The following is a 26,542-nucleotide window of genomic DNA, read 5'->3' as shown; positions in this document are numbered from 1 at the left end:
CGGTGCTCTTTAAAGAGCAAGGAGATACATTGCAAAGTACAAAACTGCATCTAATTCACACTAAACAACCAATCTCCTTAACACGGGAACACATGCATTTATCCATTCATCAAAGGCTCGAGAGGAAGCCGCGGTGTCAGACACTCCGCATCCATAGCTCAGTTTCATCGAACATAAAGTGAAGATTTCAAAGATAAATGGAAGGTGTGAGGGAGAACAAGAATTTATTCCAGAATATTACGATGATTTATCACGTATCTCTTTCAACAAGGTTTTTAGGTATGTTAAGAGGGAAACGATACTAAAAATTATCCCAGTAAACTCAGAGTTTTGAGCAGGGGTAAATACACAGTCATAGACAAAAGCACATGAAAAAGACTCTAAATAACACAAATACCAAAAAAAGAAGTATTGGTTTTAAAACAAAGTAGGAACTTACGTGTAGGCTAACGTTGCACTAAAGTGTTTCTTAATGTAAGTTTCCAAAACAGGATTAAAATGCTGAAATTTTCTATCAGCAATCAGTCCAATGATAAATACCTGTCAAATTAATCAATAATATTTTCATTAGCAACATAATGTAAGCCATTTTATAATCTTCATCAGAACCATCTGCACCCCTGTGTTAGGATATGAACCATAACATTTTCAGATAGAAGTTGGTGGCTAGTTTACCTCTTCTTACCCTAGAAATGACATTTGCCTAACTACAGTTTTACATTTAAAAAAAAGAGAAAAAAAATCTGCCACCCCAATTTATCTCTGATTGGATTTACAACTGAAAATGCGTTCAAGGTCACTGTGACAAAGCCCCCGACTCCAGCCTCAGACGCTGCAGCATGAAAGAACGCTGTGTTATCCAAGCATATGAGAAGGAAAGCTCTCTTACCAGAGCATCAAAGACTAACGTGTCAAAAGTCTCACTCTCTGAGTTCTCCATCATGATGTTGAAGAGGGCATCCAACGTGTCCTGAAGAAACTGCATAGACACAGAAGGTTGGTTGACAATGTGAACCCACCGGACTCCCCCCACACACTGGAATAACTATTATCTCTGCAGTACTCCAAATACCCACCTTGCCCCCAGCACTACCTATAAAGCCATTTGGGATCCTTTTCAGCCACCAGATACACAAGACAAAAATTTTGGATGAGTGAATTCAGAACAAAGAAATGCCACCAGTGTTAAATGGAGAGGGTCAAAGCAAGGAGAGGGCCTACTGCTTCCCCCAGGGGGCCTTTCCAACCCTCTTTCCGGTTTTCATAAGGCTGGTGACAAAGCGCTGAAGGGCAACTCCGGGAAGATGCATCTCACTCATTCTACACACTGGGTACAGGACTTCAGCTAGTGAATGGGCAGAAGCCACACAGGGACAGGACCCAGCTGAGTGGAGGGAAGGACCTTCTACCCACCAGGGTGCCCAGGCATGGAAGAGGATCGTGATTCTGAAACTGGAATACACAGCAGTATCCCAGTTTTGAGACCAGAAGGTGCTTACTTTATTCAACAACAATGTCGAAATTACAGTTACAGTTGACTAAAATTTACCAAATAAATACTACTGCAAAGAAGGACAAAGCATCATACATGTAATTAGGAAGAGACTTCAAAGGCATGTCACACTACAAGTCAGCTTCAAGTCCCACCCCATCCTCCCCTGCAGGAAATGTAAGACGGACTGAAGATCACGGTGTTGGAAGTGATGATCCGTATTAGAAGAGAAGGTCAAGGAGAGGCAGAACGCCACACAATGAAATACTGGCCATAAACATGACGAAGTACTCATCTATCATGATTACTCATTAGGGACATACAAAGGGAAACCATCATGAGCTATCACTTCACACCCACTATCCGGGCTACAACTTAAGATGAATAATAAGAAGTGGGCAAGAACGCAGAGAAACTGGAGACCTTGTACACTGCTGGTAGAAATGTACAATTGTGCAACTGCTATGAAAAACAGTTTGACAATTCCTCAAAAACTTAAACACAGATTTACCAGATGAGTCAACAGTTTCATTCCTGGCCATATCTCCAAAAGAAAGGAAACATATGTTCACAAAATAACTTGTACACAAATATTATTCATCATCTCCAAAAAAGCAGAATCAATACAAATGTGTGTCAACTAATGAATGGAAAGACAATCTGCGGTCTATCCATGTGATGGAATGTTATCGGCCATAAAAAGGCATAAAAGCAGGCCAGGCGCAGTGGCTCACATCTGTAATCTCAGCACTTTGGGAGGCTGAGGAGGCCGGATCACCTGAGGTCGGGAGTTCAAGACCAGCCTGACCAACATGGAGAAACCCCCATCTCTACTAAAAATACAAAATTAGCCGGGCATGGTGGCGCACGCTTGTAATCCCAACTACTCGGGAGGCTGAGGCAGGAGAATCAGTTGAACCTGGGAGGTGGAGGTTGTGGTGAGCCAAGATCCTGAGATTGCGCCACTGCACTCCAGCCTGGCCAACAAGAGCACAACTTCATCTCAAAACAAAAAAAGGCATGAAGCACTGATAGTCACTACAGCACGAATAAACCTTGAAGACACAAGACTAAGTGAGAGAAGCCAGACACAAAAGGCCACAGGGCGTATGATTCAATTTACATAAAATATCCAGAACAGGTAAATCCATCGAGACAGGAAGCAGATTAGTGGTTACAGGGAGAGGAGAAAGTGACTACTAATAGCTATGTGGTTTCTTCTGGGATGATGAAAGTGTTCTGAAATTAGACAGTGGTAATAGTTGTACAACTCCGTGAAGACACTAAAAACTTCAGAGTAAAAGGATGAATTTTTTGGTATGTGAATTATATCTCAATGAAACTGTAATTTAAAGAAAAATAAAAAGAAATGGGTGAGGTGACCACATAGCAAGGACATCAGAGGAAAGGCTGGGTCAGGCGTTTGGTTCATATTCCTCCTGGACTGTGCAGCCTCTTCGCGACACCCAGGGGGCCTTCAGGATGGCACGGAAGATCTCAAACTGCTATGGCCCCAAGACTAAAGAAGCAAACCACAAACTCCTGCTCGCAAAGGAGTGCTGTGGAACCACAGCAGCAGCAAGAGCCTCGCCCGCCTCCTTCGGGAGAGAGGACGTCCAGCATGCCCGGCATGAGCCTCACCCGTTTCCTTTGGGAGAGAGGACGCCCAGCATGCCCAGCATGAGCCTCATCCGTTTCCTTTGGGAGAGAGGACGCCCAGCATGCCTGGCATGAGCCTCACCCATTTCCTTTGGGAGAGAGGACGCCCAGCATGCCCAGCATGAGATCAGAGACCCTTTAAGGAGTAAAATCCTCTCCATGCTTGGCTGTGCCAGCCACCACTTACTTTATACCAGAAAATGTCACATGTAAACAGTGGGAAACAAAACCAACCTGACCAAAAGGCATGCTGGTCTGGATGTCAGGGGATTAATCAACTCCTAACTATGTGGATCTGTACCACTTTGTTACTTTTGCACCATTTCCCATCATTTTCAGAATGTAGATTCTTTGCGAAGGTCAAAACTTGATGCCATCTGCTAACAGCCGAATATTTCCCTGCCAACAGGCTCCCAGGTGGCAGGACCTGGCCTGTCACGGTTCATGCAAAGTCCCTGAAGTAGACCACCTGGTCCCACCCAGACACATGACATGGTCAGTGGCACAGAAACAGAACCACAGGGAGATGGAGCTGCATGTATTGGGCTGCGGAGCTGCAGTGGGGCAGGGGCGAGCACCTGAAGGAGGGCCTTCACACGGAGCCATGAAAGGGCTTCATCTGGCACCCCACCCTCTCTCTAAGACCATGTTCAAGGGGACCAAAGTCACCATTTCCATTTTCCATCTAATGGGACAGCGTATCTTTTGCTAAATACACAAATACCTTCCTCAATCTACCAAGCAATGCCATCTCTCTGCTATCAGTCATCAATACTCAGAAGGGAGGTCCTGAATAAATGGAACCAAACCCACAATCTATCAGCATCCCTATCAGCAAAAGGAGCCCCGTGCAGGCAGGAATTCCTCAAGTCCTGGCTGGCCATTAACAGCCCCGTGGCCTCAAGCCAGTTCCACTCTCTAGGCTCACGGCGCATGTCAGACACGCCAGCAGAGAAAAAGCACAAAGTTAGGCAAGGTAGGTAAGGGCTGGACAGGTCACCCAGGCTTGCGTGGTACCAGCACGCGCAGGAAGAAGGGAAAGGTGTAAAGGCCACGTCTAGGGATGAATAATCAAATGTGAGAATCTATGAGATGAGGGGAATGGGGGAGAATGACGGGACAAGATCATTCTACATTCTTCCAGGTAACTGTGGCAACTGGTCGACAGAAATACAACTCATTCCTAATATGATACGGGGACGTCAAAATGAAAGAGGACAAAATTTCATTAACTGGATTCTTCTCAACTACGTTCATGTATTCACCTAGTTTCCATCTGAATTAGGGAATTTACAGAACACGGGGAAGTTTAAAATGCAATTAACATTGTCCAAGCCATTGGGAGAAGACCAGGACTGAGAAGATGATTAAAATTTTAAGATTAGTGAGTATATGTCTGAAGGGTTATATATTCCGGAAACTGGTGCGACCGAATTAATTGATACTGAAGTGAAGCACACTGCTGGTTAATTAAGGCCGTTTTAAGTAATTAATTTTTACAGAGATAAGGTTGTCTCTTTCTGCAATCACCTCTCCTAGAGAGTGAGGAACTGAGGCAGCAACACACAGACCTTGCTGGAGACTCTATGCTTATAGAACGCCACACACCAGTGACCCCCTTATCGTCCCATAGCCAAAAACAGAATCGACTAAAAATGGAAATTCGCTTCCTCACGTACAAGGAAAAGTTGCCCCAGCAAATTGTGGGGTATCTGAGAGCAGAGAAGAGCCTAATACTGCAGAAAATATCAGAACCACAAACAATTACAGAATAAAGAATTCCAGAAGCTAAGTGCTCCCAGGGACCTCAGGCCATGTAATCTGACTGCCCTATCTCATAGATAAAGATGCTGAGGCTACAAGGGTCTGAATAAATAATTATACGCGACACTGCTACAGAGCGTCCCATGGGAAGAAAACGGCCCAGACAAGCCTCTAAGTGTCGTGATCTTTCTACCACACCACAGACCTCTCCTGGTCACTTAAAGAGGATCTCAGGGAGTCATAAGCCAGGGCTAGTACGAATGCTGATGGCAGTAACAAGGATCATGACAACAGTAAAAAGACCTGAGGCTCCACAACGACCCTGCAGAAGGCACTACTGTTACCCCACTTCTCATGGCAGGGGAAAGAGAGGCTTAAAGAGGTCACTGAACTGTTGTGAGTCCTGTAGTGAGAACCTATGGGAAGAGGACACAGAACCCACGACGAGGTTGATTGCAAAGCCAGTCCCCTTCACGGCTAACCCAGAGAGTCCCCCCAAACCAGAAGCCAAGAAGCACTCTGTGCACCTAGAGGTGTATGTCACTATTTTTTTGTTTTGTTTTTTTTGAGACGGAGTTTTGCTCTTGTTGCCCAGGCTGGAGTGCAATGGTGCGATCTCAACTCACTGCAACCTCCGCCTCCTGGGTTCAAGCAATTCTCCTGCCTCAGCCTCCTGAGTAGCTGGGATAACAGGCATGCGCCACCACACCCGGCTAATTTTGTATTTTTAGTAGAGACGGGGTTTCTCCATGTTGGTCAGGGTGGTCTTGAACTCCTGACCTCAGGTGATCCACCCACCTCGGCCTCCCAAAGTGCTGAGATTACAGGCGTGAGCCACCGCATCCGATCCGTATGTCACCATTTTTTAAAGGGAGTATAACCACAATCCTATACTACCTTTGAAGTCACTGCCTACTTCTGTTAACATACATAAAAAAAAAAAAAAAAAAAAGACCCAAAAAGTCCCTTTGGGCTCCATGTTACCTTCACTACTTCACCACCATCGACTTTCATCAGCTGCCTCAAGTTCTGCTGCAGCAGGCTGGTGTTGGAGCGCCACTTCAAGAGCCCCAGAAGGTCCACTGGAAACAGAAAATGACAATCAGATCTTCACAAGCAAGAAACTCTGTTCTGTCTCTGTTAATCATGCATTATGTGAGGTTCTCTATAAAATTTTGTGAACAGAGAAATCAACCCTATTTTAAAAGATTCACCTGCTAAATATTCCATTCCTTTGTAGCAACATACTTAACACCTAGTACACTTGAATTCATTATTCCCAACGACATTTACCACGAAATGATTTCCATGTAGAAGCTTTAAAAGTGCATTTGGGAAACTAAAAAAGAACTTGTCTTTCCATTCTACAGGAAGGCAGTTTCAGAGCACCACAAGGCCTGAAGAGGCCTGCTCACCCAGAAAGCGCTGCCCAGGCACTGGATACCAAATGGTTTGTTTCTCCTGCTCAAGAACAAGCTGCTATTTTTTTTATAGATAATATAAATAAAATAACTAACACAAATTAAAGTACTGAGACTGCAAGGTTAAGAGTCCCCACAGCTACAGTAGCTCTGGACAACTGAGACCACGCCTGCACTGAGGTTCACACCTGCACTGAGTGAGCTTCCGGCCCTCACCATGTCTGGGCTTCCACAGAAGTTTGTGGTTGTTATGGTTGTGTTTTTGTTTGTTGCATTTTATATAGAAAAAGCAAGGAATGAATATACTGGTTTTTAAAGAGTCAGTGTGGAAGAAGACAGTGTCCAGAAATGTTTTTGTTTAAGGCATCAAGATATTCTTTTTCTTTTTTTTTTTTTTTTTTTTTCTTGAGATGGAGTTTCGCTCTTGCTGTCCAGGCTGGAGTGCAATGGTGCAATCTCAGCTCACTGCAACCTCCGCCTCCTGGGTTCAAGAGATTCTCCTGCCTCAGCCTCCGAAGTAGCTAAGATTACAGGCACCCGCCACCACACCCAGCTAATTTTTTTTGTAGTTTTAGTGGAGACAGGATTTCACCATGTTGGCCAGGCTGATCTCGAACTCCTGATCTCAGGTGATCCACCTGCCTCAGCCTCCCAAAGTGCTGGGATTACAAGTGTGAGCCACCATGCCTGGCCCAAGATATTCTTTAAGGTAAGAAGTCAGGATCCAAAAGCTCTCTAGGAAAGTACATATGCCTACCCAAGTTTCACCTGAAGTTATATTAACATCCCATTACTTGAAAAAATACCATTAACAAAGTACATCTAATTTACCGTTATGCTCATGAACCAACTTCAGCTACAGAAACTGTCTCCATAAAAGAAAGAATCAAAAAACAAAACCCTAGTTAATACTGAAGAAGAAAAAAAAAAACAAACTCTAATTGTGACTATAGGTAGAAAATCAGGAAATACAGACATCCATTATAACTTCAGCATCAAATTGTACAAAAGGCATGCAGGCAATAAGCTCCAAAACAAGTACAGCTGACAAAGGGAAGAGTTAAAAATAGGGAGACAAAAAAGGAGCACCCAAAGATCCCGTGGAAGACGCCCAAGTGTGGGCTTAACCACCAGCATGCAGCAACCACTTGGCCTGGAGAAGTAACTTCACCTCAGTGTTCTCATCTGAACCATGGGTACAGTGTTGCCTGATTCACAAGGTGGTTGTAAGAATTAACTGACATGACGTGTAGAAAGCACTTAGCAGAATGCCTAGTCCAAAGCATAAATGGCAGCAGTCACCCCAGGAGACGATGACGAATTGAGCACTCTACTCTTTTTTATTTATTTATTTATTTATTTATTTATTTTTGAGACAGGGTCTCACTCTGTCATCCAGGCTGGGGTGCAGGAGCACAACCACAGCTCAACGCAGCCTCTAACTCCCAGGCTCAAGCAATCCTCCCACTACAGCCTCCCAAGTTGCTGGGACTACAGGTGCACACCACCATGCACAGCAAATTTTTAGTAGAGATAGGGACTCGCCATGTTGCCCAGGCTGGTCTTAACCTCCCGGGCTCATGTGAACCTCACGCCTCAGCCTCCCAAAGTGCTGGGATTACAGATGTGAGCCACTGCACCTGGGCAACATGTCTTCATTTCTAAGTGAAAGTGAAGTAATGGAAAAGGCTCCATCCTGCCCAGACACACTCTTGGTCCTAGGGTTAAGGGAGATTTCCATCTCACAAGAATTACCAGTATTTCCTTAATAGACAGTAATAATCTGGATCCCCTTCATTCAAAGTTGGTGGCACGCTGTATTGTAAGTTTGAGACAAAGTCCAATTGGGCTAATGAGTAGTAAAACACCTTGGAGCAAAGGGAGTGCTGGAAGAAAACAGGGCTTGTCCAGCCCCCATGAGGCTGCCCAAGGCAGATGAGTCCCACCCCAGGCCCTTATTACCGGGACTCACAGCCCATATTCATGACTCCTTTCTAATTATATAGTCAGTTAATTGAGAAGAGGAATCACATCTTATACTTCTTTCATATCCCCCACAGCATCTAGCATAATGCTGAGGACAGAGAAGTTTAATACCAACCTCAATGAATAATTCAGCCACTGCGTTTCCCTAAGTAATGGAACTTCGCAGGAACAAATCATGGTTTCAGAAAAATGATTCCCTCAAATGAGAATGTGGGAGTCGATGCTTAGACGCCATTTGGGGCAGCTCCATCTTGTACACACCTGACATGCCACGATCCCAAGAAGGGGAACCGTGGCTGGTGAGAAATGAAAGGCAGACTTCCCATCAGTCCTGGTGAGTGGCATCACATCGGAATTTCCTTGTTGCCTGGCAACAGCTGCTGCTGAGAGCAGGGTGCCCTCTCCCTCAGTCTGGGGAGGGGATTACTCTGCAGCTGGTGAGACTTAAGGAGCTTGAGGGTGAAAGGAGGGATTGCCACTGACCCCACCCCCCAGGGGGATGTCCTGGTCCACAGTCCCCTTCTCCAGGGTCATAAGGTTTAAGAAGGATTCTGTGGATGGGCCTCATCACCTAACCGCAGCTCAGAGCATTGCTTTGAATGGGGAAAGATGAGCAAGTTAAGTAACGACTTCCGAGCATGCTTTCAGAACATGACCCAATTATGAGATGATGGCTTCCTGCACCATGAGCACTGCAACACCTGGCACCTACTGAAATGCTAAAGTGTGGCCCACCTGGAGATGTCACCTTTGGGTTAAATTAGGCTCTGGATGCTGTCATCTGTCAGGTGAGTGGAGCTATCAAGGCCACATCCAGAGACTAACATGTCACAGGGGAGCATCCTTTCCATAACCAAGTCCCAAGTTGAGCCCCGCACTGCTGACCACATGATATGGTTTGGCGGTGTCCACACCCAGATCTTATCTTGAATTCCCACGTGTTGTGGGAGGGACCTGGTGGGAGGTAATTGAATCATGGGGGCAGGTCTTTCCTGTGCTGTTCTCATGACAGTGATAAGACTCATGAGATCTGATGGTTTTAAAAAGAGAAGTTCCCCTGCACAAGCTCTCTCTCTCTCTTTCTCTCTCTCTCTGCCTGCGGCCATCCACGTAAGATGTGACTTGCTCCTCCTTGCCTTCCACCACAATTGTGAGGCATCCCCAGTCACATGGAACTGTACATTAAACCTCTCTCTTTTGTAAATTGCCCAGTCTCAGGTATGTCTTTATCAGCAGCATGAACACGGACTAATACACTGCACATGCCTCGGGCACGCCACTAGCAGGCTCCCTGTGCATTCTCTCCCTTCCCCACTGCACGGCTGCATAGATCCCACACCCAGGTAAGGCTTTTCATATGCTCATGGAGACCACTACACAACCACAAGCTAGGACCCTTCATAAATGGTTCGAGAAATGCATGCAAATGGAATATAAAAGTGCCCCAGTAGGCTTAAGGCACTTAAGAGACTTACTGCTCCCACACCAAGCAGTTTACTCAGCAGACCAGCAGTGGGAAAGTGTAGCCCAGAACAACAGAGTGCAAAGTGCAGAAACGGAAAGATCCAAAAGCATTTGACCCAGGGCTCGCATGCCCAAACATACAGCACACTCAGTGCACACTCCACTACAATGTCCTGACTTCCAGACAATGGCTTTACTTTTGTCCTGTGTTTATCCTATTAAAGTCCAAACGATGACTGTCCCTTGGGCAAATCCAAAACTACTGCCATGATTTACGGACAATCCCCCAGAGACACAATTCATGATAGCAACAGACAGTAATAATCAAAATCCGTATCGGGCAGTTAAGAGGAAAAAATTGGATTTTCAAGCTCTGTTTCAAGAGAGCATAAAGTCACTCTGCACAGCTGTGATACGGCTGCATTTGGAAGATGCAATTTTTAAATGTAGGATTTCTGCCTCTTCCAGACGGAGTGACAGCAACAACATCAGTGTGCTCTGAATAAGAAGTACCCCTGGCTGGACAGCAATGTCACTGGAGAGGCTGCAAGCAGTGGTGGTGCAGGCACTCAAAGCATCGGCCGAACCCCGCACAAGGGCACGGCACCAGCTGATGGATGAGTGATCTGCCACATTAGGGCTGAGCTTTGGGGTGTCGGAGTCAGCAGGGGGTGCCTTATCCCACAACACGAGTAGGGCTAGAAAGTATCATCCAAACCAGCTTTTAAAAATAAAGATAACTGGTAATTATCTCAGAGAGTAGCTGAGAATGGGGAAGACATAAAGAGGGAGGTGAGCTCCCAGCTCACTGTTCATGTGACCCTCACTAAGCCCTTTGAGGCAGGCACTATTCCTGTATCGACAGACAAGGAAGATAAGACCCAGAAATGTGCAGAAGACTTGTTCAAGGGCATCCCCAGGGTTAACACAGGGCTATGGTCCGATTCCGGGTTTTTGGTCTGACTCCAAATCTTGTGCACTTTCCTTTATGTCACGCTACCTTCCTTTGGCCAAAAATCATTTTAAGAAGTAAATCCATTGCTTTATCTCCCTTTAAGAGTAATACAGCTGGGCACAGTGGCTCGTGCCTGTAATCCCAGCACTCTGGGAGACCGAGGCGGGAGGTTTGCCTGAGCCCAGGAGTTTGGGAATAGCCTGGGCAATAAAGTGAGACCTCATCTCTATAAAAAATAAAAATAAAATTAGCCAAGCGTGATGCCGCACACCTGTGGTCCCAGCTACATGGGAAGCTGAGGTGGGAGGATCGCCTGAGCCTAGGAGGACAAGGCTGGAGTGAGTTGAGATCACACCACTGCACTCCAGCCTGGACAACAGAGTGAGAATGAGACCTTGTCTTAAAAATAAATAAATAAATAAAAGAATAACCCTTAGACCAGAGTAGAAGTGTGAATTTTAAATTACCACAAATGAACAAATGCCACCTTCTATGCATTGATAAATCATCACAGCCCGATGCAATGAATGCCTTACGGGTGACGTTCATGCACCTACGGAGCACACCTCCACACAGGAAGGAGCATGGAAAAGACAGGACTGGGGCAGAGCTCCTGGGGTGAGTGTGTTTCTCCTCTCGAACGCACCGTTCTGAGTCAGTTTGGTGGAGCACACAAGCGTGGAGATCTGGAAGGAGTCCTTGCTAATGGTGCAGCTCCCAAGGCTCTGCATGCTCTTGCCGGTGGCCGAGTGGCCCTTTTCTTCCAACTCTGCCTTCGTGGAGGGCAGACTCAAGTACGTGGCTGCGTCTTCCAGCTTCTTCGCTTCGGCCTGTGGATTTAGTCATGCCGTATGTCAAAGGCAATTCACAAACAGCAACACACCATTTTTGCCACCCTTTGTTATCCCTAATCCTTGTAACCATCGTAATTGCTTTGTATCATATTAAATACATATTTTAATAATTTCCCTTATTCCTGCAGCATAATTCATGTTCACGGCATTTTTAGATGGCACCTATTGTTATATTGTATATCATCTTTTCCCATTAGGAACAACAAAAGGGCTGGTCATCGGAAATGTTCATTTGCATAATTAAATGTAGCTAGATAGCAGCTTCCTCACAATGATGGGGAAGGTCAGTCCAGGTCAGGGAGCCCAGAAAAGACTGAAACTGTCTATAGCAGCAATATTGCACCAATGCAACCAGATACCTTATAGACGATAAGATCGTGCTCTCCATCTCGCAGGGTGGTACCATCGTATCTCATCAGCTTGACAAATGCTAGTGCAAATATTTTCTCAGATTTATCCTTAGCTGTAAAACAAAAAACAAAAAAAATTGATGATTGCCTTCAATTATCATGACAAAATAACATTATAAGAAGCTACAAAGGCTACCTTTATGAAAACAATTACAAAATTATACGAACAGGTATTAAAGCCAATCTAATAAATATATGGAAAAATGGACCACGTTTACAAGTAAGAAGACTCCTAGCATAAAGGGATCAGTTGTTCTCAAATTAATCTATAAATTCAAAGCCATTCTAATCAAAATCTTGTAGAAGAGATTTTTCCTGGAACGTGAAAACGGATTCCAGGATAAAGGGCCAAGAAGAGCAGCATGGTCTTGAAGAAGGCAGAGGAAAGCCCGCAACACTAGAAAGTGAGAGTAACTGTAAAATGACAATGAGAAAGACTGTGTGCTTTCAACCTAAGACGCCCAGACCAGCGGAAATCAACAGGGCCTGGAAACAAGAGGCCACAGTAAACGACAGAGGCTGGGAAGGGGCAGACCATTCCACCAAGGAAACTGCGGGTCAATACAGAAAACTAAAATCAATTCCTGCCTTGCAATATCCATCACGTGAATTACCAATGGACTAACGACTTCAATGTGAAATTGTGCTGCCTTTGGCGAGAAAGTTCATCCCCCAGGTATCTGCATGTGGGGCTCACTCACTTCATTCAAGTTTCTGCCAAAATGTCACCTCCTCCAAAGTGACCATATCTTGTCTAAAATAGCCCATTAGTCACCCAATCACCCTCTTTCCTCTCACCTGATTTAGTTTTCGTGATAATTCTTATCACTACCAGACGTTGTGTGTTTATGTGTGTGTGTGACAGAGAGATAGAGATAGAGATAGAGACAGAGACAGAGACAGAGATAGAGATAGATTGATAGAGAATCTTGTTGATCTTGTTGCTATTTATTGTTGGTTTCATCCACTAGACCCTGGAATGTAAGTGACCTTTTGTTTTACTGCCATTTCCTAGTACATGAAATAGAGCCTGGTGCCCAACAGGTACTCAATCCATATTTGTGCCACTTTGGGAGACAGTCAACAAACAAATGAGCTTTCAGATGATATAGAAAACAAAACATTGTGGTTTCTTAAGGGGTCACAGTGACAACGGGGACAATCCAATTTATTAGTCAGAAGACATCTCTCTGAGAAGCTGGACAGCACATAAGCCAAGATGTCAATGCTGCAGGAAGAGGGGGACCTAGCGCAGAGGCCCTCACGAGGACCAGTGTGGCACATCTGGGGACAGAAGTCCAGTGTGGCTGGTGACAGACAGCGAGGGCCAAAGGCGGGGAAGGACTGATGAGCCAGGACAGATGAGGAACATGGACTGAAGAAATGGATCTGCCAGAAATTCCTCAAGTTGCAATCCCAGCAGAGCACAGAAAGAGAGGACCAGAGCTGGAAACTATCTCTACAATTACAGATTCTGAGCTTTCTCTTTATAGATGAAAGGACAGAGATCAGAGAGGGAGAATGACACATCCACCCGCCTTGAGTCCGCGGCTCAAAATATTTACCCTCGGATCCCACTACCCAAGACAACATGGCTTATCACCTTTGCCTTCCTGGTTGTGCTCAATACATCCTGGCAAATTAAATGGTTCCATGAATAATCAACCAGCCAAAAAACACAGGAAGAAACAGAAGTAAAATACATGTACCCTAGGATTCTAAAAAAATAACTCTGTAAAAGGGCACCAGAGCACATAAGATATTTCAATGTTCAAATGGCAAAGAACAGAACAGTTCCTCCTAAGTTTGGGTGGACTTGGAAACAACGACAACAAAAAAGACATGCCTCCAGGAAAACAGCCAGGGTTCAGAAGGACGTGTGACAATAATGGTCAGCAGAAGGCTTCTACTGACCCTACCAGTAAGTACTACAGTAAGTGCACCTTTTATTAACATTCTGCATCTTCACATCCGAGGAATGGACTGCTTTTTACTGCATGCTCACTAGCAGCCATCATGAGATGGATGGTTTATATGACAAGTTTACAGAACCTTAGGAATAGCAGTAGGGGTTGTGTGTTCTGGAGTGTGGGTAGAGCTGCCCATTCCCTAGGCCGCCCCACCCAACAAGCCCACTACAATCAAGGAAAACTCAGCTCCTGGCCAGCTGGGCCTGAGAGCTGCAAGTCTGCCCGGCTCCGTGGACCACACGGTCTGGTGCAGCTGGAGTTGCCGACAGGCTGCTGGAAAGGTATTATGTTAACCCATCGACACCAAACTTTCCAATCCCAAGGTCAGATCCCAGGTGAGAAATCCCATCACTTGTTCCCTTTGCTAGCCTCCTCTTCAGGGTAGCAAGTGGGGACCAATGTGGCCTCAGCTCTTTCTACCTGCTTCTGCCCCAGGTATCTGCATGCAGGGCTGGCTGGGGAGGCCCCGAAGGCCATGGTCAGCGGCCAACATCCAGGCTTTCATCGGCATCGCACCTGCGATGCTCAACATGTTTCCAAAATCCCACAAGCTGTGGCCATGGAGACTTCATTTATTATGCAGATGTGTCCTGGTATGTTGGGTGATAGCATCTTGTCTATAATGAGTACTTAAAACTGACAAGAAAAACAAGGATTTTGAAAATTAAAATGCTACAGGAGCTATCGCTCTGCCCTAGTGTAATTTATTAATTAGAGAGAATGAGCTTGTTAAAAGACGGGAGCGTAATTTTGAGACGAGTCCTCTGTGGATTCCAGAACCCCGTTCTTACCCTGCTTCCTCCGTGGGCCTCAGGGTGATGTATGCGTGGAGCCCTAGAGGGTCTGGGGCACACTGCAGCCCACTAGGCTGGCCCCCACCATGCCCTCCATGCCTTGGTCGAGGACACACCTGTGCCCACAGCCACCCCCATTCCACCAGCACTCTCCGCTCACATCATACCTCTGCCTAATTCATGTGATACTCACAGGCTGCCACGCCCTAGCTGGTTCTTGCAAACTAATCTCAAACCTCAACTCAAACCTAAGCTCTGCAAGAGGAGAAACCCCAGCAGCTTGTTGTGTATACAGCAGGAACTCAATAAAAGCCAAAGGAAAGAAGTGGCCTCGCCACTCCCCCAAGGCATTGGAGCATAAGGCTCGGGCACAAGGACCTGGCTTAGAACCAAAGCTCTTCCACTGACTATTTGGGTGCCTTTCAGCCCCTGACCTGGGGTTTCCAAGCCCCAGTTTCCTCATCTGTAATGTGGGAAGTAATAATACTGATACCACATGGGAATCTTGCGAGGACAAATCCAAATAACACAATAAACTTCTTGTGTCGGGCACATGGTAAGAGCATAGTGAACGACGGCCAACATCTGTTGATAGTTGTTATTATCCTACAGCTTCGGCCACCAAGGATGTTGTGCACCATTAGCAGATCCGACTTGGTCTGGGGTCTGGTAGCCTGGATCTGATCCTGGGGCAAGGATGAGATGGCAGGGAACTGCCTTCCAAGCTGGCGGCCTTCCTGCCCCTGCTTCTCCCGTTAGACATAAACCTGATGCCCTTGTAACTGAACCCCTGGCCTGCATGCACTGTTGGGACAGGACAGGAGTGCAATGATGCTTTCGGCAGCTGCCAGCCACCACCCACCCCCCGCACTCCCCCGCCATGCACCACCCACCACCAGGCACTCCGTGCTGCTTGAAACCCCTCCAGTCAGCCACATCCCAGGCCGGGCCCCACCACACACACATCTGCCATTGACAGTCATGGGCCGGCACCCCAGCTCTGCAGACCTCACACACCAGGCCTCTCCAACTCCCCTGAACAACAGCAGGCCCAAGCTTCTCGATGATCTACACACCATAACATCATGACCGTGCTCGTGCATATGCTCTCCAGGCTGCTCTCCTGCAGCCCCCCTGTCCAGGCACACCCACCTCACATGGAGGGCCCAGGGCAGGCCAGGCCCCAGAAATAGTCAGGTGAATGAACACATTATTCCAGCAGCAGCAACTACAATGGAGCCCCTATCCATACCAGGCAGCGTGCCAGAAGGTGGCCAGCCTCCACCTTGCCTGACCTTCAAGAATACCCTAGGAGGAAGGTTTATGTTTTTTTTGTTTTGTTTTTTGTCTTTGAGACAGGGTCTCACTCTGTTCCCCAGGCTGAAGTGCAGTGGTGCAATCACAGCTCACTGCAACCTCTGCCTCCCGGGTTCAAGCAATCCTCCTGCCTCAGCCTCCTGAGCAGCTGAGACTACAGGTACACACCATCACACCAGGATAACTGTTTTAGTAACGATCGGGTCTCACTGTGTTGCCCAAGCTGGTCTCAAACTCCGGGGCTCAAGCAATCTTCCACCTTGGCTTCCCAAAGTTCTGGGATTACAGGTGTGAGCCACGGCACCAGCCAGAAAGGTATTCTTATCCTCAAATGAAGATACAGAAGAGGCTCATGCTTAAGCTCCATCCAGAGCACACAGAACCTGAAACTGCCCACTGCACGGTGTGACCCCCACAGGGTCATCAGTGACAAAGGGTGGTCTGCCCTCCACACCACTCTTTTCCTTTAACTGCCGGCAGCACACAAGCCTGTAGCCAACTCTCTTCGTCACTTATTGTCCCAAATATGAATATGTCTCAGTTCCCAATGCCAAAGAAACACACACCCTGAAAGACAGGAATCATGTTTTCCTTCTGTGATATCTTACTGTCTAGCACAGGGCTACAGCTTTAGTTGACAATTAATTTAACAAAATGTGATGGAACAAATTTCAGTCATCAATAATAAATTCTTTTTGAAGGAGAGTGATTCAAATAGCAGTTCTTTCCTCCTAAAGTCTTGGCACCATGGTCAGTATTCACAAAAATGTCTATGAGAAAAGCCATCCCTGAGCTCCAGACAGCAAGGGCCACCAAGGAAGACAAAAAGGGTTCAAGATTTCCAATTCTAAGACAGGCGCCTTAAGAGCCCATGTTTGAGAGGTATTTGTTACAGCTCAGTAACTTTTCTGATGGATGGCATGAATGGATGGCAAGTCAACACGGAAGACTGGAAAGCAAAAGAATGAAGGGGCCCAGCAACACTGGGTAGGAGGAACTGGAGAAGGAAATTAAGATCTCCTCCTGAGATCTGCTCAAGGAAAAAGAGAGAAGAATGTTTCCAAGGAATAGGTTCCGGTGGGAAATGAGCCTTATTGTGCTATGATAGCGAGTTCCAGAACAACTGAGAGTGGCCTCTCGCGCTTTCCCCCAGTTCTCCCTTAAAAATACTTGGGGGAAGAAAGTGCTTGACTACTCACAGTCCTGTGATGACCTGTGGCGGAAGGTAAACCGAAGGTGACTGCGGTTAACGTCCTCGATGGGAATGGCCACCTTCAAGAATTGAAAAAGAAGTTTAAGCACTGTTATCAATATCATCCAGCATAACAGCTTTATTCAACTGGAGCTATCAGGTACAACTGTAAACATTTCTAACTGCAGTGGTGAAAATTCTATACACCTAGTCCCCTATATGATTTTTCCAAAGACAAAATGCCTCTGCAAAATTTTGTATCATATTGTAACAGCTGCCAAGCCAACTGACTCCGTGACACAGCTGAATTTTTTTTTCTGAATGCTCTGACCATTACTGTTAAGATTCTTTTTTCTTTTCTTTTTTGATACAGAGTTTTGCTCTTGTTGCCCAGGCTAGAGTGCAATGGCTCGATCTTGGCTCACTACAACCTCCGCCTCCCGCGTTCAAGCGATTCTCCTGCCTCAGCCTCTCAAGTAGCTGGGATTACAGGCATGCGCCACCACACCCAACTAATTTTGTATATTTAGTAGAGAAGGTTTTTCCGTGTTAGGCTGGCCTCGAACTCCTGACCTCAGATGATCTGCCCACCTCGGCCTCCCAAAGTGCTGGGATTACAGGTGTGAGACACCACATCCAGCCAAGATTCTACTTTTAAACGTTGCTCTTTTTGGGCCGGGCATGGTGGCTCATGCCTGTAATCCCAGCAGTCTGGGAGGCCGAGGAGGGTGCATCACTTGAGGTCAGGAGTTCGAGACCAGCCTGGCCAACATGATAAAACCCCATCTCTACTAAAAATACCAAAAACATTAGCCAGGCATCATGGTACATGCCTGTAATCCCAGCTACTCAGGAAGCTGAGGCAAGAGAATCGCTTGAACCCAGGAAGTGGAGGTTGCAGTGAGCCGAGATTGCACCACTGCACTCCAGTCTGGGTGACAGAGTGAGACTCCATCTCAAAAAAAAAAAGGTTGCCGTTTTTCTTCTTAGCCCCAACCTGGAAGGGTCTACACTCCTTCCACAGCTGTGGTGACCTGCCCACAGCTGTGCCAAGAAAGCTTTCCTGTTGTCACATTACACTCAAAGAAAAAAGACCTAATACATGCTGCCTCTAAGCAAAAATTGTCCCGAATTCTCACATCAAACATCTGTATTCCAGAGCCAACCCCTGGCCTGGTTTTCAAATATTCAAGCTCTTGGTGGTGGGACGGTGTTTACTCCATCGTGGAGATGTGAGCATGCTGCATTATGAAAAGGCACCATGTCAGAGCTACAGAACAGGATCCCACTCCCCAGCAATGACCTCCACAGGCTGGCAGCTCGGTTTTTTTGTTTGGTGTAAAGACAGCATGCCACACATAAAACAGTACTGGGAAGAGAAAGACAATAGCTATCTTAAAAAGACTCTGTCATTTGTCTCCATGAAAGTCCTATTTTTACGTCCAAAAGGAGATGAGAGTAAATGTATTCTAAGAAACACCAGTGTGGTTCCTTAGCAACCTTGAATGACTTTGTTGGGAGACACTCTGCCTGCCTGGAGCAGCTCCTGGGCTGAGGAGGATGTTAGGATGTTTCCTTGGGTTACAAATGAGCATTTCATAATCAGCGCCATGTGATAAAATGACCATGTAAATAATACCTTAACAGTCTCAAACCAGCGTGGCTGCTTTACTTGGTAGTAAATCACAGATTTGTACTCTGAAATCGCTTCATCACCAGCACCCGGGAAAATCACATGCTTTAAAAGAAGACATAAAGAGCTCACGTAAGACCTCATAGAGCTTGACACCATATACATCTCCCACTATATATGCGGGGGGACAGGTACGCTCCAAGAACACCAACACACCTCACCACAAATGAACGTGTTCCCAGCAAGGGAAGCACAGATCCACCTGAAGCCAGCGGCCAGCTCCAACCCCTTTTCTCACACACTGAAGATCTTGATGGTTATGACACATGGGGATGACACTGACCTCCAGTTCCCCAGACCCTCAACCCTAATAACTTTAACATTAGGATCTGCAGGAAGTTGCCTGATCCATCCCATAGGTCTAGGGTGAGGGACTGTAGACTAAAAGGTGGGAACCCTCCCCTCCCCTTCCTCCAGCCATGAATACTGTTTGCTTCACTCCAACCAGAAAGACCAGTGGCAAGGGCAGCACCTATGTTTCCAGGGAGACGAGGCAGGCAGTGATGCTGGACGGGGTTCACCCAGAGAGAAAGACATCATGCTTCTCTTGGCGACACTGAGCCTTAGGCACAACCCCATGGGCCCAGAAAAGCCCAGTCCTCCAGCCCTGGTGCAAAGAGGCATCTCACAGGGACAGCAGCTCTGGTTTGACCTCTGGTCATCAGAGGAGGCAATAGCTTCTAAGTACCTCCCAGGTGGACCCTGCAGGCTGCTGTGGCCATGGAAGCAGATCTTCATGATCACCGGTAGGTAGAGCACGAGGTCAGAGCTCTGGCTGTCATGAGCAGGTGCTCAGTTCCACCCCTAGAGCTCTCTAACCGTGAGCAATTTAATTGATTTCTTAGGGGCTTCATTTTTCTTCATCTCTCAAATCGTAACAATGGTATCTGTACTTCTAGTGTGACTGCTAGACGTTTAGGTCTTGGGCTTGTGACAGCAAATAAGACTCCATGATAAGGTTGGGCAAAGGTGGTCAAGACCACAGGGACCTGCTCGGGCACTGTGGCTCACGCCTGTAATCCCAGCACCTTGGTAGGCCAAGGCGGGCGGATTATTTGAGGTCAACATGGTGAAACCCCATCTCTACTAAAAAATATAAAAATTAGCCAGGCACGGTGGCACACACCTACAGCACTCCAGCCTGGGCAACAGAGCTAGACTCCATCTCAAAAAAAAAAAAAAAAAAAAAAAAAGACTACAGGGACCTCCTGAGATAGGCCAGCTGCCAGGACCAGAGGACCCCAGGCCCTGCATGGCAAGCTGGAGAAAGGGAAACAAGAACCAACGCCAATCCCAAGAAACGGGATTCCAAAGCCCCACCCGTGACGATATCTATGCTGTAGCAGAGCCAAGGTGAGCACTTGGCAAGTAAAACTGAAACACTACAGATGAGCCCTCGTCACAATAAATACCTCTAATCGTTTCCCATCCTCATCGTACACAGACACCGTGACCTCCACATTCTTCGCTGTTGTTTTGCTTCCTTTATCAAAATCTCCTTGAACTAATGTTACATAGATATCATTTCGAACATCACCTGAGGGGGGAGAAATCATACATTTAAAAAACAATCCATTATTAATAGCGTAATTGTGAATTTTGCAAGACTGTCTACCTATCCTCATAGATTATTACAAATACATATTAGATGATTATGAAATATTTTCTACAAAACAGTCTCACCATTTAAATACATGACAAGAGCAATTTTCATCATGATAAAAGTTTTCTAGAAAGAGGGAAAATCTCAAAGTTTCTAATGATCTGCTTGGTTATCATCTGGGCAGAGGACACTCTACCCCTCTTGGGGTAGCCGACAACCGGAGGGGCTCCAATACTGTTGATGGCATCCACTGCCCATAGCAGCCCACACCATTGTCCCTTGTTAGACGGCTGGCTACGGCTGTCTGAGTCCTCAGTAGCCAAGGACTATCGCAGTATCCACTGGCACTCCCAGGTAACTGGCAAGGTTGCCTCCTATGCATTCTTCTTAAAAGCATGACTCCAAGAGTTGAACTAAAAGCTGATTAAGAATGAGGACCGGCCAGGTGAGGTGGCTCACCCCTGTGATCCCAGCACTTTGGGATGCCGAGGTGGGTAGATCACTTGAGGTCAGGAGTTCAAGACCAGCCTGGCCAACATGGTGAACCCTCATCTCTACTAAAAATACAAAAATTAGCTACTGGGCGTGGTGGTGCAGGCCTGTAATCCCAGCTACGCGGGAGGCGGAAGTTGCCGTGAACCGAGATCCTGCCACTGCACTCCAGCCTCAGCAACAGAGCAAAACTCTGTCTCAAAAGCGAGTTAATGGGTGCAGCAGGCCAACATGACACCTGTATACATATGTAACAAACCTGCACGTTGTGCACATGTACCCTAAAACTTAAAATAATAAAATAAAATAAAAATAAAGAAAAAAAGAATGAGGATCACCAGCCTAGGATCAGGGAGGAAAAATGGGTCTAGGGAGAAACTTTCTGCATGGATCTTCCCTTCTGGCAGGCAGCTATCAGGATCCCGAATGGGGACCACAGAGAGAAGAACAAAACAGACCTGTCTGTTTTAAAGTGAGATGGGCTTTTAATTGTAGGGGGGAAAAAAAACGCAACAAATGAGCTCAAGACTCTTCTTCCTACTGACAACATAAGAAGCCCCTGGTAATGGCCCAACTGGGAGAACTTCACAAGCTTCATTAGTAACATGATTTAGAGGAAGCCTCGTTCCCAGCCACTGCTCCTCTGCTGCCTGCCTGGCCACCTCCCACGCCCTGACCACCCGCTCTCCCAAGGAGCCAAAGAGCGGTTCCGTCAAGAGCAGCAAATGCCCATTCTGGCTGAAGACCAAGGATCCCTTGAGGAAAATAACTCTCTTTGCTCCTTGCTTTCTTGTTTTGGCTTTTTTTTTTTTCTTTTAAACTGCTCTATTTTGGCTTTTAATGTATCCAACTATTAGATTAAGCTTTCATTTAAAAGTCATTATTATCATAATCCCAGTGGGTTGCCACCACAGCCACAGCAGCTGTGTGGAAGGAGGTGCGGCTGCTGCCCGCTGATACTGACCACAAGAGAAGAACCGTGGAGCACAGGACGAGGGGCAGGTGCAAGCCCACCCAACCAAGACTTGTTGCTCATTTGCTGTGTGACCTTGGACAAGTCACTTAGCCTCCAAGGCCAGCACCAGTAAACAGCCTCATTGATAAGGAAGGCATAAACTCCATGATCTCTCAGCCTAAAAATTCTATCAAGGCACAAACACCACCATCAAAAAAGAACTTCAAGGCCGGGTGCAGTGGCTCACGCCTGTAATCCCAGCGCTTTGGGAGGCTCAGGTGGGTGAATTGCCTGAGCTCAGGAGTTTGAGACCAGCCTGGGCAACACAGTGAAGCCCCTTCTCTACTGAAATAAAAAAATTAGCCAGGCATGGTAGTGCGTGCCTGTAATCCCAGCTACTCCGGAGGCTCAGGCAGGAGAACTGCTTGAAACTGGGAGGCAGAGGTTGCAGTGAGCTGAGATCGTGCTACTGCACTCCAGCCCGGGTGACAGGGTGAAACTCCCACAGCCTCACTCCCAAGTACACCTTGAGTGTGTTACTCCAGGGCCAGCACAGAAGTAAGACCTCATTTACAGTAGGCAAACCCCACAAATGGGCATTCACCATAGACCCTCATCAAATGCCTCCCCAGGTTACAGAACATTCTGGGAAAGAAGGAACTAGCAGCAGACATAGTGGACTCCTGCTACCTTCCCAGCTCAAAGGAAAACTTGGCATCGCCTGCCTGGATCCTTCCTAAGGATTCCAGGAGTCCAGCGAGCCATGAGAAAGTAGCAGAGCAGGCCGCTGGGTGACGGGACAGGCTCTGCGCTGTCCAAAGATGCGCATCCCTGCAAACGGTGACAAAACCAGGTGATACACAGGTTCTGCAGGCTAAAGACAGGGAGACAGACTGATAACCGCCCATACTCTCTCTCTCTGGTGCCCACAGCCTGGCCAGTGATTACTCGGCCAACAGAGAACACAGATGACCCACCCAAGCTAGAATCCCTTCCTGTGAGATATATATACCCGAGGACTCAGCACATGGAACCTGCCAGAACAATGGTCAACTGTATCATTTCCCTATGAATCTATCATGAGATGATCTACAAGTTTAGACTTAGTTTTGTTTTTTTTTTTGAGACAGGGTCTCTCTCTGTCACTCAAGCTGGAGTGCAGTGGTTGTGATCATGGCTCACTGCGGCTTTGACCTCCTGTGCTCCAGGGATCCTCCCACCTTAGCCTCCCTAGTACCTGCTACTACCAGCTACTACCTGGTGCTCACCACCACGCCGGGCCTAGACTTAGTTTTTAAGTCTATCCATCATAAGGGAAACACTATTGGCATGAACTGGAAGCTTCTGAGTTTCCCTTTGAACATGAGGACATCCTAAGGACGCCAAGATAAATGCATATTGCCAATTGCTTCATCCTAATTTGTAAATCTGTATCTCAAATGCAAATACAAATAACAAGTATACAAATTAGTCCACTCCCATTAATAAACCTAAATTAATTTCCTGCATATAGACTGGACACACAAGCAATAGCTTCAGAATTGACTAAACATCATGCTTTTCTTTCTGTACAGGTAAGCCTAGCTATTATTTAGCCTAACCAATTTAGATGTCTTTCATATGGATTTACCAGACCGACTATTCAATGACCCACAACAGCCCTGAAAGACAAAAGGAGTAGAAAGAATGTGTCTTGAAGTTGCACTAAAGTAAGCAAAGCAGTAACTCCTACAGCATGCACCCTGAATAGCCACCACTCTCCTGGCTATACAGCACAGGCCTATAAAAGGAGGCCGCGTTGAATATGGGGGAGTTTGTCCCCGTTTCCATGGCTCATTAGCTGAGCGACTTTAGGCTACAGTTTAATCTGGATAGGAATTCACTCAACACCAATTTGTGGGCTTCCAAGAGCCTCACATGGTTCAAGTTAGTTTTGTTTTGAGACAGGGTCTCAATCTGTCGCCCGGGCTAGAGTGCAGTGGCGTGATCTATGCTCACAGCAACCTCTGCCTCCCAGGTTCAAGTGATTCTCCCACCTCAGCCCCCAAAAGTAACTGGAGTGACAGGCATATGCCACCACGCCCAGCTAATTTTTTTATTTTTTTGTCAAGATGGGGTTTCGCCATGTTCCCCAGGCTGGTCTCGAACCCTTGAGTTCAAGTGATCCCCCCGCCTCGAACTCCCAAAGTGCTAGGATTACAGGCATGAGCCACTACGCCCTGCCAAGCCACGTAAGCATTACTTGCAAACCAAAAAGTATCACATGGATATAAAGGATACAAATTAACATGCTTCCAAAGATCTCTTGATGATCAAATCAGATTATTAGGAACGTTATTTGGAAAATGAAAAGTATTATGTAAATATGAGATTAATGTTAACACGCAAATCCTGTTATTGGTCAGTTTAGAATTCATGACTTAGAATTCATGGAGCAATGCCAGTATAACGTACACTAGCTGAGCGGGCGCAGGCACAGGCATTTCCATTCAGCGACCATCCAACCCTGCCATTTGCCCTAAGTGGGCTTCACATTGGGCAGCTCCCTTTCTGACCTCTTTCTTCTTTTGACCTGATGTCTACCCAGACATTTGCTGGGTGCCCATGCCCCCCTCACACCATCCTTGCAGCTGGGTAGAGCTGATCCATCCAGGGGTACAGGGGGCCAGGGAGCATATTCTACCACTCCGGTCACAGCCCCATGATCCATAACCATGCTGGGGCTTACAGGGTCACCTACCAGGAGCTGAGTCCTTTCCTTGCCAGAGCTCATACATGATGCTGCCCACACGTCATCCTCCGTGGCCGGCTACCCCCATGCCATGCTGAGAAGCCCTGAACAAGCCAGTTCTTACCAGGCATGATTATCTCCGGAAACCCTGTTTTTCGAGCCACAGCTGTGGTCCTGTCCACTAAATGCGGAAACTCTTTTCGGATCTGATGGATATCTCCAGGAAGTAATTTCAATGTTACCCACAAACCTGGAAAAACAATGGATGCTGTTAAGTCGCATTTTATCCTATGCATTTTTAGAAGTTTTCACGAAACCAATTTCAATGAATGAGAGACTTTTAATTCACAATTCAACATCTCGAGAGAAAAGGTGGGTATATGAGAAAGAGAGAGGCAAGGCAAAAGGTGCCTGTCGTGGGGACTCCATGCATCCAACGAGCTGGGATGCCAGCCCTGCCCTAGGGTGACTCACAGGCAGCTGAACGCACATCAGCAGCTGCTGTGCACCCGCTGTGTTGCTGAGGAATGCCAAGGACCAATGTCTCTTTTGAGTGGGTAGACATTTAAGATAAATCAGCAGGCCACCTTTTTCTGGGAGGTGGCTGAGAAGTCTGTCATTTTCTAGTCTCCCAGGAAAGACAAAGGCAGGGGAGGATTCTGGAGGTGAATTCGTAGCTTCGAGAACCCATCAAAGTTTCAAGTAGCTAAGCAGCATCACACAACCTGGGCGAGCAGTGGAGCACCAGTCTGCAGGGCCACCAGCAGGACAGCCCTCCCCCAGCCAGGACAGGTGCAGCCTGTGGAGCCCAGGCCCTCTGTACCACAGTGCCACAGCAAAAGAAAACAAAGCCCCAGCCGCTCTCGGCTCTTTTCTCCAAGAGACAAATGAAGACTTTCAAAGCCTCTAAACCTAGATGCCAGGGGTATCCTGGGGAGAGGGCAGTAAACCCCGTGGGATCTATGTGTAAGGGCGTGTGTGCGGGATCTTCCTCCCTGCAAGGCTGACAAAGAACTGCGGTTTGTATAAATACTGAGTAGCAACCAAATAGGAGGTGACAGTGCAAGGAAACAAGCCACACATTCCAACAAGTCAAAGGCGGGCAGGCAGGGGCTCGGCCTGAGCTGTCTTCTGCGACGGCATCTTTTCCCCCCATGGGAAGGGGCTGGTACTATAAGCCAGCACATGGGGGGTGCTCTGTCCCTGAGGCCTCAGCGGGGGCTGCCTGCTTGCTTCCCCCCACTCAGCTCGGTAGGGCCTCATCTGCCCCTCAGAACATCAAAGCCTCTGTCCTCACTTCTGCTACTAGCACGGGTATGCGCGCATGCCTGTGGCTGTGCGTGTGTCTGTGTGAGTCCCTGTGCGTCTGTGTATCTGTATCTGTGCATGTGTGTGTGTGTGTGTGTGTGTGTGTCTGTACACGTGTGTGTCTGTGTGTGTGTGTCTCTGTATCTGTGTCTGTGTATCTGTATGCGTGTGGCTAAATCTGTGTCTGTCGGTGTTTCTGTATCTGTGTCTTTCTGTATCTGTATGTATGTCTGTGTCTGTATCTGTATGTATGTCTGTGTCTGTATCTGTGCTTATGTGTATATCTGTATCTGTGTGTGAGTGTATATATATGTCTGTGTGCGTGTCTGTGTCTATATCCATGTGTGTATCTGTGTCTGTGTGTCTATATGTATATCTGAGTGGAGGGGGCTGTCTGTATCTGTGTGTGTCTGTGTTTAATGGTGTCTGTATCTGTGTGTGCGTGTGTGTGTATGTGTGGTGTATCTGTGTGTGTGTGTTTG

General features: G+C 46.8%; 1 protein-coding gene across 2 annotated transcripts in view; it reads right to left on the bottom strand.

Moving 5' to 3' along the window:
* Nucleotides 1-26,542, bottom strand: part of DOCK1 (dedicator of cytokinesis 1) — a 565,813-nt gene that overhangs the window by 423,694 nt on the left and 115,577 nt on the right. For both annotated transcript variants that reach the window (XM_019035115.4, XM_019035114.4), the window contains exons 13-21: nucleotides 24,877-25,002; nucleotides 20,384-20,508; nucleotides 18,918-19,016; nucleotides 17,286-17,358; nucleotides 11,955-12,058; nucleotides 11,388-11,571; nucleotides 5,900-5,997; nucleotides 890-979; nucleotides 440-540 (exon numbers count right to left, since the gene is read on the bottom strand). In XM_019035115.4, the coding sequence (XP_018890660.2) occupies nucleotides 440-540; nucleotides 890-979; nucleotides 5,900-5,997; nucleotides 11,388-11,571; nucleotides 11,955-12,058; nucleotides 17,286-17,358; nucleotides 18,918-19,016; nucleotides 20,384-20,508; nucleotides 24,877-25,002 (1,000 nt within the window). The remainder of the gene's footprint in view (nucleotides 1-439; nucleotides 541-889; nucleotides 980-5,899; nucleotides 5,998-11,387; nucleotides 11,572-11,954; nucleotides 12,059-17,285; nucleotides 17,359-18,917; nucleotides 19,017-20,383; nucleotides 20,509-24,876; nucleotides 25,003-26,542) is intronic.

The sequence above is a fragment of the Gorilla gorilla genome, chromosome 8 (assembly GCF_029281585.2).
Source record: "Gorilla gorilla gorilla isolate KB3781 chromosome 8, NHGRI_mGorGor1-v2.1_pri, whole genome shotgun sequence".
In the NCBI taxonomy this organism is placed as follows: domain Eukaryota; kingdom Metazoa; phylum Chordata; class Mammalia; order Primates; family Hominidae; genus Gorilla; species Gorilla gorilla.
The sequence above is the reverse complement of the archived record's forward strand: the minus strand, read 5'-3'. Positions and strand labels throughout refer to the sequence as shown.